The sequence below is a fragment of the Hemicordylus capensis genome, chromosome 5, assembly GCF_027244095.1.
Source record: "Hemicordylus capensis ecotype Gifberg chromosome 5, rHemCap1.1.pri, whole genome shotgun sequence".
In the NCBI taxonomy this organism is placed as follows: domain Eukaryota; kingdom Metazoa; phylum Chordata; class Lepidosauria; order Squamata; family Cordylidae; genus Hemicordylus; species Hemicordylus capensis.
In genome coordinates, this window is record NC_069661.1 from 229,601,825 (window position 1) to 229,618,080 (window position 16,256).

A 16,256-nucleotide genomic window follows, 5' to 3' on the forward strand; every position below is an offset into this window, starting at 1 on the left:
GAAGCTTGCAGTGATGCCATCACAAAGAAGAACATCATTGCTGGATCAGGCCCAAGGCCTTTCTAGTCCAGGATCCAGTTTCCCACAGTGGCCCACCAGATGCCTCTGGGAAGCCCACAGGCAAGGGCATATGCCTCTCTGCTGCTGTTGCTCCCCTGCAACTGGTATTCAGAGGTATCCTGCCTCTGAGGTGGGAGGGAGCCTATAGCCATCAAGACTAGTAGCCACAGATAGACCAGTTCTCCATGAATTTGTCTAAGCCCCCTTTAAGCTTTATCATAGGCATTACACACAAAGCCTCCTTAGAGAGAGTCAGACCGTTGCTCCATCTTCCTCCATCTACCCCAGGGACCACATAATACCGGTTTTAAAAGAAATGCTTTAGCTGCCAATGGGGCTATTCTCACAATTAACAAAAATTGTAGGAGAGCCTAGCCCGATTTTTGTTAATCGTAAGACCCACCGGGCTCGGCTGTGAGCCCGGTGGTTCTAGAGCGGGTAACCCGCTCGAGAACCCCTGGTCAAAAACCAGGTTTGCAGAGCGAGCGCTCCGCAAACCTGATTTTTAGTATCATGAGTAGCCGCGGCAAGGCTTTGCGCCGCACCTACTCATGAGTAGAGCCCCGGAGGGGAGGAGAAAAGCCACCTCCCGTCTCCGGGGTTCTCCCCAGTATGCCCCGTGCGCTTGCGCAGGGCATACTGGGGCTTGCGGGGGCTGCGCGGCCCCCGTTCTCCCCAGCCCCCACTGGCTCTGTTATGGAGCCGGCAATCGTGTGGGCGGCCGCTCCGGCCGCTCAGGGCTCCCTCTCCGCTCGTGAGTGGGGAGAGCGGGCTTAGCCTACTCTCCCTGCTCACTACCCCAAACTGGGTTTCACGGATCGCGAGACCTGGCTCAATATGTTTCTGGGTGAAATACAAAGTGCATACAATCAGATGCTAAGGTAGGACAGCCGGAGGTTTCTGTCCTACTTTGGTTAAAGACTGGGTACAAAAGCTAGGCTACCCAGTTAGGCAAGTGCTGGGCAGGAGAGGTTCCTGTAGCTCCAGGCAAGCCTCTATACCTGGATTAACCCTCTCCTACCCACAAAAGGCTGGTCGTAGGAACGACCTCATTGTCTGCCTCCAGCCTTTGTTTCTTCATCACCTGACCTGAGCTTCTAGCAACAAACCCTGCCTCTAAGCAAGGTCAATGATTGAATGGCGTCCTTCAGCAAAGCAGAATTCCTCATCTTTCCATAATGAGAAAAACAAGACTGAAAGCAAGTTCTTCTTACCTGTCTGAGGAACCGGTTATTAACAAGGTCAACCACTAGGACCTGTTTGAGACAAAACACACAAAGAAAGAGAGAGAGAGAGAGGAAGAGGAACGTTAGTGGGAATGTTGTGGCCTTCTTCTAGAAAACAAAAAAGACTGCAGTGCTCAGGGGGAAAGGCCCTTCCTTGCCTCACCCAGTCCCACAGAGAGATATGAAACAGTGCCCAATCCCAGGGCGGTTTTATGTCCTTCACCACAAACCACAGAATGACAGCTTAAGCACAAGGAAGGCATTCCTCCCGGCCCTCTTGCACAAACTTCCCCTTCTTTCAAAGATGTTTTCCATCTTCTGAGAAAGCAAAGAGTTCTTCCACACAGCAGGAAAGGAATAAATGGAAGATAACTGCTTGCTGTTTTCCCTCCTTCTCTCTTAAAAATACGCATCAAACAGAGAGGCCTTTCTTACAAGCCGTGAGGAGGGCTTGAGGGTGCCCAGGGAGGAAGGCTGCTGAAGCTTACCTCCCCCGCAGACCATCGTTGGGTCCGTACTGGGCACACAGATCACCAGCCCAGATGGACATGTGCTGTCCCTGGCAGTGCGGAGGGCCGGGGGCCAGGATGCATCGTCCTGGCCCCGGGAAATCCCATCATGCACCACACATGTGTGTGGTGCATTGTGGGGGTACCTGCAGTAATGGGCAGGCGCCTGTCACTGCTGCAGTGCTGGCTAAAAGCAGATGGCCCTGCACACCGGGAGGCTTACCAGTGAAGCGCCGCTGGGATTGGTCACGATCCCGGCGGTTCTCACATGCAGCCAAGCCCAGTCTGCGGCGTGTGAAAACAGCCTCAGAGTTTCACACAAACTGTGAGGGAAGTGAATTGGCAGTGCCTAATTTGGAAGAGCACTCATGTGATTTTTAAGGAAAATATTTGGTTGCCTGAGGGAGAAAATCCAAATGCCACCATCCTCCTCGAAGATGGGGCAGAACCTACAGGAAGTTCTCCTGCACAAACCCTGCCACTGAAACAAGTGGAAGTTGTGCAAGAACACTAAGACACTAGTGTTCTCAAACTTGGTTTGGTTCCCCAGTTGGACTACAGCTCCCATCATCCCTTTGGCCATTGTGGCTAGAGATGATGGGAATTATAGTCCAAGAACATATGGGATCAAAATTTGAGAATCTCTGCATCAAGATGATATAAAGAGACCTCTGCCTATCAAAATGAGTAAGGACACTTCCAGATGTAAGGCTGGCTCAGACACCATGCGGAACCATAATTAAGCTTGATTCCATGTGACATCCCCAAGTCTTGGGAAGTGTGCATTCCGCTCTCCCTTGCCCATGTGAGTCTTCAAAGGATTTTGCTCCCAATTTACTTTAGAATAAACCAAGATCAGTTGTGACATCTGAACCAACCACTCTTGGTTTATTCTAACCAAACTGCTTGAAATAAACCTAGATCTGAACCCAAGGTTCGAAGTGGATCCCAGATCTTGGTTTATTTCAAATTTGATTAGAATAAACTCAGATTGTTCACTCAGATCGAGGTAATGACTGATCTTGGTTTCTTTCTAACTTGGAAGTAGCATTCCTGGAAGGCTTGCAAGGGCAGGTAAGCAGGAAGCATATGCTCCTGAGGATTGGAAATGTCATATGGAACCAGGAGTGAACCATGGTTCTGTACCACTTCCAAAACTGGCCTGCAATGTTAAGAACAGAAGAAGAGCCCTGCTAGATCAGGCCCAAGGCCTATCTAGTCCAGCTTCTTGTTTCCCACAATGGCCCACCAGATGTCTCTGGGAAGCCCTCAGGCAAGAAGTGAGTGCATGCCGTCTCTCTTGCTGTTGTTCCCCTAGAACTGGTATTCAGAGGCCTCATGCCTCTGAACCTGGATGTAGCCTCTAGCTATCAAGAATAGTAACCGGTGATAGACCTTGAGGCTGTTTTCACATGCAACCTAACCCAGGCTAGGGAAGCCCAGCATAGGTCAGGGTGCATATGAGAACTGCTAGGATCAGGCCCAATCCTGGTGGGGGAGAGCACCGCCCAGCCCGGCTTTTAGCCTGGGTTAATGGTGCCAGTGTGCCATTAACCCAGCTTCTGGGATCGTGTGTCTCCTCAGGTTACATTCGGCCCAAGGAGACACAGAGATGAGTGCCTAGAGCGCCCGTTTCCTGTGGGAACATAGGAAGCTGCCACATACTGAGTCAGCTCATTGGTCTATCTAGCTCAGTATTGTCTACACAGACTGGCAGCGGCTTCTCCAAGGTTTCAGGCAGGAATCTCTCTCAGCCCTATCTTGGAAATGCCAGGGAGGGAACTTGGAACCTAGATGCTCTTCCCAGAGCGGCTCCATCCCCTGAGGGGAATATCTTACATCAAGTCTCCCATTCATATGCAACCAGGGCAGACCCTGCTTAGCTAAGGGGACAAGTCATGCTTGCTACCACAAGACTAGCTCTCCTCTTCCTGGGGATCTCCCAATGTACTATGCTTGGCACATGGTGCATTGTGGGATACCTGGAGGCCGGGATGCATTGTCCTGGCCTCTGGAGATGAGGTCATGTGGGAGCACAGTTAGCACTCCCAGCAGGGATTGTTTGGGGGGAAAGTAAGGACTCTGCAGCCTTCCAGGTCTATCATAACTAGCATTGTTATACAAGGGCTCAATATCTGAATCAGTGTCCACAATTCACACATTCAGGGGGACAGGCCCTGTGCTAATTGCTGCTAGTCCACACGGACTAGCAGCAGTTGTGACCCTTGTATAGCTCAAATAATGCTTACCATCATGCTAACAAATACCTGTGGTTAAAAAAGGTACTCCCCTCTTCCAGTGCTTTGGTGGATGGTCTGATTATGGGAAAGGCATGGCCTGGAAGCATGCTAGTGCTATTATGTTACTAAGACCCTGAGGTGCCCAGTATCACTTGTCCACGTGGGACTTGAACTCAGATCTCTGGGGTCCAACAATTTATCCATTGGGCTGCTCTTGCCTTCTCATAGTCTGGTCTCACCTCTTCCACTGGCAGTTCCTTGAGGCGGGACAGCGAACTGGAGAGCAGGCCAATCAGAAAGGGAGTTGGCGAACATACAATGTCAATCATGGAAGGAGGAAGCACAGGGATGTAGGTGTGCTGCCATGTGAAGGGGTAAAGAAGCGCCACCATGGCATGGCAACATTTCGACAAGGTGCTGAAAGTCAAAATACACAAGAGTCATTCTGAAACTCAGAGGCCTTTTGGGACAGGCACACAGAATACTTAGCTGAAGTGAAACCGGTTGACCTCAATGTCTACCATAATGGTCCCTGGCCAGATTTTAACCCAGAGCAGTGCCTGGCTTCCCCCCAAAAACACAGTTTAAAGCAGGGCTGCACCACTTTGGCCCTTCTGCAGATGTTGGCCTACAATTTGCATATACCCTGACTAGGTCACTTTCCAGATTATATCCTACAAAGGGGTCACGGTGTATCTCTGAAGTGTGCTTCCACACTTCCTGTGTTGTGATGCCGCAGTCCCTACACGGACAGCAGGGTGCCGTTCACATTTCTGATGCCTGTTTCGGATTTGATTGCTGCGATTTATTGATAAAATGTTGTATGTCCAGTGTAAAAAAGTTGTTGTTTTTTCAGGTTGTTAGTTTTTACGAGACTGCTCCCCCTGCTGGGCGCTTTGCTATTTACGTTTTGAATGCAATTTGCCTGAATGGAAGTATTTTGCCACTGTTGAGCGGCTAATCTGGAAAGCACCTAATGGCCACTGTGGCTAGGGATTGTGAGAGCTGTAGTCCATAAACAGCTGAAGGTCCGAAGTTGTGCAGCCCTGGTTTAGAGAGAAATCAAGTTCCCAATATTGGGTCCCTAGATGTTGCTGAACTACAGCTCCCATGATGTGGTTCAACATCATTTGGGGATCCAAGGCTGTGAACCCCTGGCCTACATAGCTTTGGAGAGCAGAACTGGAAATAAGCAGTGGCTACTGAATATCCATAAACTGAAGAGGTATTTGGGCAAGACTTTCAATAGCATGAAGATGGGAATGGGTGAGGAATTCAGGAGGCTGTTCTCTGCACCAGAGCTTCCCAATCTGGTTACTTTCCTTGCCACAAATGTGTGTGCACGTGCGTGCACACAAACACCGCCATCCCCACAATCTCTGTAGCTCACAGTTACTTTCTTCCTTATTAATGAAGCCTGATATAACTTGCAAAAATATTGCAGAATCTGCAACCTTTGCAATCGGATTTGTTTATCTTCCGCAAATTTACCTTGCACGGTTTATTGCAAGCTCAGAATTTTTCTCTTTGGCGTATGCACATTACATTTTAGGCACGGTTTACAGAGAACACTGTTCTCTCCTCCCCATCCCTGCAGCACAGTAGAATCATGCAATAACGCTTAATAACAATGTTTGTCATCCATTCCAGTGGCTGCAGGGTATACCAGGGATTTCTCAAAACCGTATCACAGGGCTCACATAGGCATGAGCCTGGAGTCAAGGGATTAACGGAGAGTCTCAACTTTCACGCTGCTGCCCTTCAAGTATGGCAAGGCATGGAACAATCCCAACACCACTCTATTTTTCCTGCTAGCTAAGCAATTATCTAGAAAACCCAAGCAGATCCCTGTGCTGAAGTCAACCAAGGATGGGAAGACACAACAGGAACAGAGGAAGGAAGAAACCAAGCAGAGGACATACAGATGGAGGATGCTTCCGGGAATCAGCTGATCCTCAGTTATCCTAGTGCTTTCTTGAGTGAGAGGCCTAATGAGTCAGCCTACCCATCACCAACCATTCACATGGGAAATGTGCCAGTCCTAATCACTGCTAATTCAAATGGAGTAGCAGGATCAGCATGGACAGCACAGCAACTGTGACGTGAAAAACCAGTACTGAAAGTTCAACACCCCCATTACAAAAAAGACAGCAATAAACGTCGAGGTACTTTGTGTTTTACAACTACGGATATCTATATACCATTTTTCAACCCAAGTTCTTAAAGTTCTTCTAATAAATAAATAAGATGGCTCCCTGTCCCCAAAGGGCTCACAGTCTAAAAGAAATGTAAGGCAGACACCAGGACAGCCACAGGAGGGATGCTGTGCTAGGGTTGGATAGGGCCAGTTGCTCTCTCCCTGCCAAATGTAATAATAATAAATAAGCCTTGCTTATAAATGTAATAATAAATTTAAAAAATACATAAATGTAAAAGACTCACCACTTTAAACTATGCCTCCTTGCTCAGTTAGCAGGGACTGCTCCTGCTAGCTCCTTGGTTTGGAAGAACTACTGTCACTTGGGAAGCTGATGTGGGAAAGCAAGGCTTGTTTCATGATTTGTGGACCTGTGGGCAAAAAGCCACTGGTGTCCCAGCACCAAACCTACCCTTCTAAACACCTCCAGTTTACCTCAACGGAGGAGCCTGTAAGATCAGTAAAGGAGGGATTCCGCTTCTTAAGTAGGTGGCAATAGGCCCTCCCTACAGCCTGCAATACGGAGAGTTAGGGGGTGACAAGTGTAAGGACGAAAGCAGGGCGACACCTCCCCCTCCCTACCTTGCATGACTCTGGGGAGGGGCAATTCCATAGAGGCAGCTTTCAGAAGAAAATGCTCCTCTCCCCAAGACTCCAAGGTGCTCCGTTCTCTGCGAGACAGTGGCAAGGCCCACCTGGCTCCACCCCCTGGTGCCAGCCACCCATTTCTGGGGCACCCTCAACAACCATAATTAAGGAGTAGAGTTGCTACCAAACCTAAAAATACAAGTACACATTTAAAAGATGAAAAAGGAACTTTTGAGGATGGGCAAAGGATCACCGGGGGTGGGTGGGTGATAAACTAGACAAGATGTTGCGAGATGCACGATCCATCCCCCTTTTCTACAAACTGAAATTCATCCATGTGGGGCTACAAATTTGATCTGATTGCATCAGCAAGAGGAGCAGGAGGAAGAGGAGGAGGAAAGAGTGTTTAACTGTTTCCTCTCAGATTCCTGGCTGTGTCCCCACCTTGCGGGGTGGGGGGTCCATATCTGATCACACATCTCCTGGCATCTCCTCTTGCTTGGTCCTAATCAATGCTCATCAGTAGATTGGCTTACCAGGCATGGAAGCTTTCATTCAAACATAGCCAATAGATTAAAGGAGAAAAATAAGACCAGCTCTCCTCTCCTCTCCTCAGAGGAGAGCTGGACTTGTCGTAGCAAGCATGACTTGTCCTCATAGCTAAGCAGGGTCTGCCCTGGTTGCATATGAATGGGAGACTAGAAGTGTGAGCACTGCAAGATATTCCCCTCAGGGGATGAAGCCGCTCTGGGAAGAGCAGAAGGATTCAAGTTCCCTCCCTGGCTTCTCCAAGATAGGGCTGAGAGAGATTCCTGCCTGCAACCTTGGAGAAGCCGCTGCCAGTCTGTGAAGACAATACTGAGCTAGATAGACCAATGGTCTGACTCAGTATAATGCAGTTTCCTATGTTCCTAAAAATCTCCTTCCATTTGAGATTCTCAACGGTTTCATCAGAGAGCATTCACTTTTGGAATAACAGAAGAATGCGGAGGCTGGCAAGGCACCGGGTAACTCATCAGCTGCAAGGTGGCAAAACTCCTCTGAGTGTCTGGGTAGTCTTATGTGTGACTAAATGGAATACATCCCTGAGTATTATTAGCCAGACTTTGAATGGAAGCGGGAGGGGAGAGACAGCTATATAGTGCAGCCTACTGGAATCATGTGGTCGGGAAACCACTCGCAGCTGGCTTGAGTTAAGCACCATGGGGGAATTTACACAGAACAGGATGGGGAAGACGTGTGCATGTGTGCGCGCACACACACACACACAAAGCCAGAAGCAGCGACAATGTTTGCAGTTGGACAAGGGAGAAGGAAAGGATATTTGCTGATATAAAAAGAGCGCTGTTATATGTAAGCTATGCAGGAAGGAATGTGGTCTCTTAAGGTTGGGGTTGTTAAGTTCCCATTACAAGCTCATTACAAGTTTCTAGTCCTCAGGGCTGAAAATTCAGGTAATAAAAAAGCACCATCCTTTGAAACAGGGATTTAGTAATGCACTGTTTCCTCTCTAAGAAAGCCTTCTGAGATCCTAATAGTACATGTCTGCGGAATCTGTTGTAAAGAGGGATGTGCAGGAATGGCTCAGGCAGCCGCAGGCGGGGTGCGGAGCAGTTCCCTTAAAAAGCAGGTCAGCAGCTCCTTATCTGCTCGTCCGCCGCCCCACTGTTTTTTCCGGCCGCAGCATCTGCTCTCCAAAAGGCTACGCACGGCTGCGGCGCGATTCCCTGCAGCCTGTGTGTGGCATAGGCATGCACCTGGCTGCTGCACATGCATGGTGGCCATTTGTGTAGTCAGCATGGTGCTGATGACCATGCACATGGCCACCATGCATGCACGGCATGCGTGGCAGCCATGAGTGTGCCAATGCCGCACACCGGCGGCAGGGAACAGCGCTGCAGTTGCACGTGGCCTTGTGCAGAGCGGGCGCCACGGCCGGAAAAGCGGCGGGGCAGCGGATAAGCCCTGCTTACCTGCTTTTTAAGGGGAGCGTTCCCTGCCCCACCGAACTGGTTCGAATGCCAGCACTCAGGTTGGTTCGGCTCTTCCCTGAGGAGGCGCCAAATTGGTTTGTGCACATCCCTAGTTGTAAGCCTTTCTTTTGAAAAAAGTATTTTAACAATTCAGTCCAGCTTTGAAGATCATGTTTGACATCCAAACTAACACAGTACTGGTGCTACAGGTAATGAGTGGTTTTTACTGATCTCTCCTTCCCTCTGAAGTGTGCTAAGCCTCCTGAAAATATGTCCTTGAGGGTCACTCGATTCTCAGAGACATATTTTTTAGAAGGCACAATGTGCTTCAGAGGGAAGGGGAGATCAGCAAAAATCACTCCCACCTTTCATAGCATCAACACTGCATTAGTCTGAATGTCAGCCAATGTCTATAATAAAATGGTCATGATGTGATGCTATTTTGTAGTTTTATCTTTTTTTAATCTTCACTGTGTTTTGTATAGGAAAGTTAGCAGACTGGTTCCACTGGAGAAAGGTGGGTTTGCTGCATTAAAAAAAAAAAAAAATAAAGTACACAAAACCTTAATGATTCAGTTGACTTCCTGGGATAGTTCCAGAGCAAGGCATATTGAGGACATTTCCTTCCTCTCCCTATTTATCAATTTGACACTTTTACTTAGAAACAAATCATTTTTAAAAAAACCACCTTGGCCTCTGCAATCTATTTCTGTCATGGATCGCTGGAATCCTTCCATACAATGACAGGCCTGGTCTAAGCAACTCTAACAAAAAGATTAATTTAATAGATTGGGGTTTTTTAAAAAGTCATTTTCCTGAGGTGAAAAGTAATGTTTACTCTCGTTGCTATGCTTAGTTGGGGGAGAATAAGAATTCTTTCATTTTCCATTGGCAAAGTTTGGAAGGACAGATCTTTACAGAAAGGATAAGAGGGAAAGAACACAACAAATGTACTTTGCTTCCTGTATGTGTATGAAAATTTGGTCTGGGCTTGGCCAAGGCATACTTCACAACTCACACAGCTTTTGGCAAGAGACTCTCTGCCTTAGAAACAGATTGCAGGTTTTTGTAGCAATTAAATAAACTTTAATGAATCTCACACACACACACACACACACACACACACACACACACACACCCCTTTATATGCAATTCACATGGTGTGTAGGGATGGCATCCATGTGATTAACTGCAGACCAGCTTGATCCACACTATTTGCCTTACTCCTTTTTTCTTCACCTATACACAGTATACGTGTTCATGAAATACCCTCTGCTGGATTGCTTCTAGCATTCCAAACCCTTGAGCAACCTCAGACAGCTGCCTTAGCTTCTTTTTCTCTTCTTTTTTGTTTCTTTTCAGTAAAATAAAATGAGAAATGTGCCAGAGAGAGGATTTAATTTCTTTCCTTCCTTCAAAAAATGTAAAACAATTCCCTCTTCCCCAAATATATATCATTTAACACCTTGTAAGCCCGATCCCGGGACAAACCCAACATTTCAATGGGTTCTTTCTTTTGATTGTTTTGCTGGTACTGTTTGTTTTAAACTGGTACTGGTTTTTAAGCTGGTACTGGTTTGGGTGTTTTTAAACAGCAAAGCTGGGCATATGCATGTTTTAAAAAATCAAATATTGACTGAAAGACCTATCAGAGGTGCAACATTTTACCTCTTACCTAGGGAAATCAATTTTCCCAGGGCATACCCATTCCAGTGCAACCTATTCCCAATGGAAGAAATTTATGTCACCACCTAGTCTTTGCTTATTTTTATTTTATTTATTTTTATTTTTTATATTTATATCCCGCTCTTCCTCCAAGGAGCCCAGAGAGGTGTACTACATACAGCATTATATGGTTCGTGTTCAGTTCTATATGCAGAATGAAGCCCACCAATCTGCATGGCCTCATGATGAGAACTCATCTAGCCGCACTACCAGAGTTAGGGATAAGATGAGTTAGGGATTAGAGCTAGATGCTGCCATCACAGCAAATGTTGCCTTTCCCCCCTCAACAATGAAAACTGATTTTGAGTTTTGTTTCAAGCTTGAAACAAAACACAGCTGGCCAATATGTTTTGTCAAAACAGTGGCCGACCTGGTTGTTTTGAAGAAACAAACCTTGAAATGTTTCAAGTGTTTCGGCCATAGGGAACAATGGGGAAATTTGAAACACCCCATTGTTCCCCATGGGTAAATCCTAGGGACCCTAAAATGGGTGGTAGGGCATGATGGATGTTACCTACCACCAACCCACAAAAGAATAGTTATTATTTGTATGATAACAAGCCAACCAAGAAGCAAGGAGATCATAATCCAATTAGAAGCCAGAGTCAGAAAACCAATCAGCAAGGGGAAAACGGGCCTCCAAAATGGCACTCAAAATGTTGAAACATTTCAAATTGAAACGGGGTTGTTTTGTTCCAAGCCCAAAACAGGCCCTTTATTTAAAAGTCACAATGTTTCAGCATTGAAAAGTTTTGCACATCCCTAAAGCTTAGATACTAATCTCAGAACTGTTTTCCATTTTGTGTGTTAACTCCAAGCAGTGCTCCCTCAATTCACTCCTGCAACTAAAAACATAAATTGGGAAATGCTTTCCCATATCTCAGTTTCTGAGAAAAGCACAGATCAGCCAAGGATCAACAGCAGTGCAATAGGATCCAGGTCAGTCAAACAAGTATAGAATAAACCTTTCCTATATTAGTTGCAGACCTAGGGTACTCATAGTCGGTCCTGCCTTGACCCAATATTTGTGGATTATTTTATTCCACTTCCAAGGAGTGACATAACTAGTTTCCTTCCCCTTTAACCTGCCAGCAGGTTGGTTAGGTTGGATGACCCCAAGGTCACCCAATGAGACTCATAGCTGAATGGAATCACAGTCCCACACTCTAGCCCTTACAACAGGGCTGTACAACTTTGGCTCTCCAGCTATTTTTCGAACACACATCCTAACAGGAATTATAGGAGCCATAGTCCAACATCCGAAGTTGTGGAGCCCTGCCCTATACCATACTGGCTAAGAAATAATAGTCTTAGAGCAGGGGTTCTCAAATGCGCCATCTCCAGATGCTATTGGACTACAATTCCCATAATCCCCAGACACAATGGTCCTTGGGATCCAAGTTTGAGAAGCCCTGTCTTACAGGTTTTCAAGCAAAGGTCTGACAGGCATTTTTCTTCCAAAAATATAGGGCATTCTCTTTACAGCAGAGGGATCTGAGCAGGGCAGTCCCATAGCTCAATGGTAGAACACATGCTTTGCATCTGAAGGGAACATGATTTTGGATATGAAACCTAGTGGGCAAGATCCAGTTAGTCATGACTAACACCACTGAATTCAATGAGACAAGTTGGTCATGACTTGGTTTGGATGTTACCCAATAAATACTTTTTCAATTTTTATTTATTTTAAATTATTTTAAAGCCACGATTCATAGTCATCATTCTATATCATAGTGGAGTTACAACCAGTGTTACCTGTAACAGGGAATCCCAGATATTGTTGACTGCAACTCCCAGCATCCCCACCTGCAGTGGCCTTTGACTGGGGATGCTGGGAATTGTAGTCGACATTTGGGATTCCCTGTAACAGGGGAACACTGGTTACAATCCAAAACACACATTTCCCACCTTCATCCATGAGGACTAGAAAGATAAATATTGTTCCAAATTTTGAAAGCAAGTTCTTAGGATTCCAGATCAGATACAATATAAAAGATATCCCCTGCCAATCTCTGTTCTGTTCTTCTCATAGCTTGCCTGAGGCTGAGGCTTGCTCTTGTCCACCTTTACAACCTTGCCGGATTAATCACATTTTGAGTTTCCTTATGGCAGAGGCTTCCACAGTTTTCCCTTTCTTTCCTCCATCCCTTGGATATAGAAGACTTACTGGGAAATGTGAAAACAGACAGCTCAAGAGTACCATAGGCTGATGAAATCTGATCTCATCTCGTGCTCATAAGCATCATTACTCATCTGTTAAGCTTTGCCTTTGCTGGCTGAGGGAGAGAACTCCATTCTGTCAATCCTCAAGTGTTTAAGAGATGGCCACATGCCAGGCACCAGCTGCAGAAAATCTTAGAGACCTGGGCCTCTTTTTTGCAAGGTGTGGGCGGAAAAAGCTTTGTTTTAAATCACTCTTCAGCAAAAACTAGGGGCATTGAAGCTAGCGGATAAGAACATTAAGAATTGCACTGCTTTATCAAGTCCAGGGACAACAGAGTTGAGAATTTTCCAGCAATGGCCAGCTAGATGACTCTGAAAATTCACCAGCCAGGGGATGACTTATCTCCAGGGATGACTTTATCCCTGGATTCTGGTCCTTAGGGGAATGCCAGCTACTTCTGCACATAAAGATTCCATTAGCTATCATGCCTAATAGCTGCTGATAGATCTCTCCTCCATGAATCTGTCTAATCCTTTTCAAAAACCACTTAAGCTAGTCAAAGCCCCATAAGCCAAGTCCTTTCCACACAAGTACTCATTGCACAGTGCAAGCATGCTTTGATCATTATGTAATACACCAGTAAGTGACACTCCAGTGATAAATGATGCAAAACGCTGTCTATGTGTAATGGGAAGAGGCCCTTTGACCTTTTCTTCCCCAAATCTGATGGTATGTGCATGCATATCAGTCAAGATGGTGAGGGTTCTGGAAACCAAGTCCTGTGATGAATGGTTGAAGGAGATGGGTATGTTTAGCTTGGAAAAGAGAAGACTAAGGAGGGAGATGATAACCATCTTCAAATTATTATTATTATTAATTTAATATATATACCATCTGACTCCAAAAGCTCTAGGCCAGGCCTGCTCAACAGGCCTGCCCAGCTGTTTTTGGACTACAACTCCCTGCTAACGCCTGCTAACTTGGCAAGGAGGCACCTTTTAACGTGGCGATTCTCTTTATTTAGCAGGGGAGAGTAACTGGCCCTATCCACTCCCAGCACAGTACCTCCAGTGACTGTTGCTGGTGTCTATCTTATATTTCTTTTTAGATTGTGAGCCCTTTGGGGACAGGGATCCATCTTATCTTATTTATTTATTATTTCTCTGTGTAAACTGCCCTGAGCTATTTTTGGAAGGGCGGTATAGAAATCAAATAAATAAATAAATAAATAAATAAATAAATCCCCAGCCACAGTGGCCAATAGCCAGAGATTATGGGGATTGTAGGACAACATCTGCAGGAGGGCCAAAGTCGAGCAGCCCTGCTCTAGGCAGTTCACAAAAATAAACATAAGAAAAACAAAACAAAATGTTAAAAACAGCAATTTAGAATTTTAAACATTCAGAGATTACTAAAAGCCTGGCTGAAAAAATGTGTCTTAAGGGCTCTTTTGAAGGCTGGCAAAGATGTTAAACCACGAATGTCTATAGGGAGTGCATTCCATAGCCTAGGAGCGACTATGGAGAAGGCCTGCTCCTGAATCACTGCCAGACAAGCCAGCAGCATATGGAGACAGACCTCTCTTGATGATCTCAATGTACAGTGGGGATCATGCAGAAGAACGCACTTTCCTAGGTAACCCATTCCTAAGCCGTTTGGGCTTCCAAGGCAATCACCAACACTTTGTATTTTGCCCAGAAAGCTACTGGTAGCCAATGCAATTGCTTTAAAACAGGCACACCCCAGAGACCAATCTAGACGCTTCATTTTGAACCAACTAAAGTTTCCAAACGACATACTAAAGCAGCCCCACATAGAGCGCATTGCAGTACTCAAGCCTAGAGGTTACCAGGCTGAAGGACTGTCACACAGGAAGAAGAGTGGGCTTGTTCTCTGTTGCAGGAGGAGAACCCATGGATTGAAATTGCACAGAAGCCGATTTAGGCTAGACTAGACATTAGATAGGATTTCCCAACTGTAAGAGCTGTTTGACACTGGAACAGCCTGCCTCATGCAGCGGTGGGCTCTCCCTCTCTAGAGCTTTTCAAGTAGAGGCTGGACAGCCATCTCTCATGGATGCTGCAGCAGTTTCTCACCCTGAGCAGAAGGCTGGACCAAAAGACCTCCAAGGTCCCTTCCAGCTCAAGCATTCTGTGATTTCACGTACAGGATACATACATCTGGGGTGTGCGTTTGTATAGAAGGAACGCGGTTTCCAAAGAATGAAAACACTTCCTCGGATACAAAAATATTGTAATGTAAGGACTAAAAAAAAATGTGATGAGAAACCATTCAATGACAAGAAAAAGCAAAGTAAAACACCATTGTATGGAAAGCCCGTAAAATAAAATAAAATAAAATAAAATAAAATAAAATAAAATAAAATAAAATAAAATAAAATAAAATAAAAGGGAGAGGATGTGTCACGTATTTTGTGCACCAAATGTTTTAAGCCAAGAGACAGAAGGGGCCCTCCCATGTGGGACATTCCATGTGGGACCTATAGATCCCCAAAAGGTGCACCACTTCTGTATGGAGCACCAGAACAAGTGTTGTGATTTTAAATTCTCTTTAGGTGAAATTCTGGGGGCAAGTTCGCATGGGCCTCTTGTACGGTTGAGGCTTTGCCCTCCCACCATCACCTGGGATGGGGTCTGTCACTATTCCATGTGGAGTTAATATGGGGCTATAACCCCTCCATTATAATCCCCTCCACACAACAAAGTTGCCAGCTGCCTCCTCTGCAAGGAATGTGAAAAGCACTCATAGAGAACATGATCTGTTCTAGCCATCTCACACATTCCAGCTATCAAGTGACAGGTGCAATGTATGTGGAAAATTCACCCCAGCTAGAGCAGGAGCTGAAAGACGGGCATTAGCAGCCACACAAAAGTTGCAGGCCATTTTAGCTTCAGAGGTACTCTGTTAGCTTCATTTCTCTCTGTATGTACAAAGAAAATGAACATAGCTGCTGTTCTAACATTTGGGCTTTCTTTGACTATTAACTAGGAAAATGAGCAATGAGAATTAGTGAACCAAAGTCATAAAGGGATCCAGCTGAGCTTGATAGTAAATTTTGTCCCCGGGAGAAGGCAAAGAGATAAGCAGCAAAGACAAGTACCTGAGTTTGTCTGCTATAAATATGACCCTTCTCTCCAGCAGTAGGGAAGCAAAGATTCTGCTTAAGTGCCGGATGCTGAGAGAGGAAAACAGGGACTCAAAGTCAACGTGTTCGAGCCGTGAGTCAAGGGGTCGACGCAACTCTATTACCTGAAAGAAAAGATAAAGAATACAAGAGGTCCTTGTTTTTTGTAGGAGTTAAGTTCTGGGCTACCACTGTGAATGCCGAAACCTGAGATAATTGAAACCTTGACAACCTACTGAGTACTGAGGAACCTAACCCCATCGTTTCTTACTAAGGAACCTAACCCCATTGCTGCAACTGTAATCGCAGGGTTTCCATTATCGGGATTTTGGCATTTGTGCCCCCATGATAATAGAAACTAGGTATACACAGCTTCACCATGAATAGCTGAAACTGTTAAAGGAGAACCTACGAAAAACGAGGGTCTTC

The 16,256-nt window shown here is 45.8% G+C and overlaps 1 protein-coding gene across 3 annotated transcripts in view; it reads right to left on the reverse strand.

Moving 5' to 3' along the window:
• Nucleotides 1–16,256, reverse strand: part of DENND2A (DENN domain containing 2A) — a 106,112-nt gene that overhangs the window by 6,403 nt on the left and 83,453 nt on the right. For all 3 annotated transcript variants that reach the window (XM_053254744.1, XM_053254743.1, XM_053254742.1), the window contains 3 exons: nucleotides 15,804–15,952; nucleotides 4,275–4,452; nucleotides 1,275–1,316 (listed from right to left, as the gene is read on the reverse strand). In XM_053254744.1, the coding sequence (XP_053110719.1) occupies nucleotides 1,275–1,316; nucleotides 4,275–4,452; nucleotides 15,804–15,952 (369 nt within the window). The remainder of the gene's footprint in view (nucleotides 1–1,274; nucleotides 1,317–4,274; nucleotides 4,453–15,803; nucleotides 15,953–16,256) is intronic.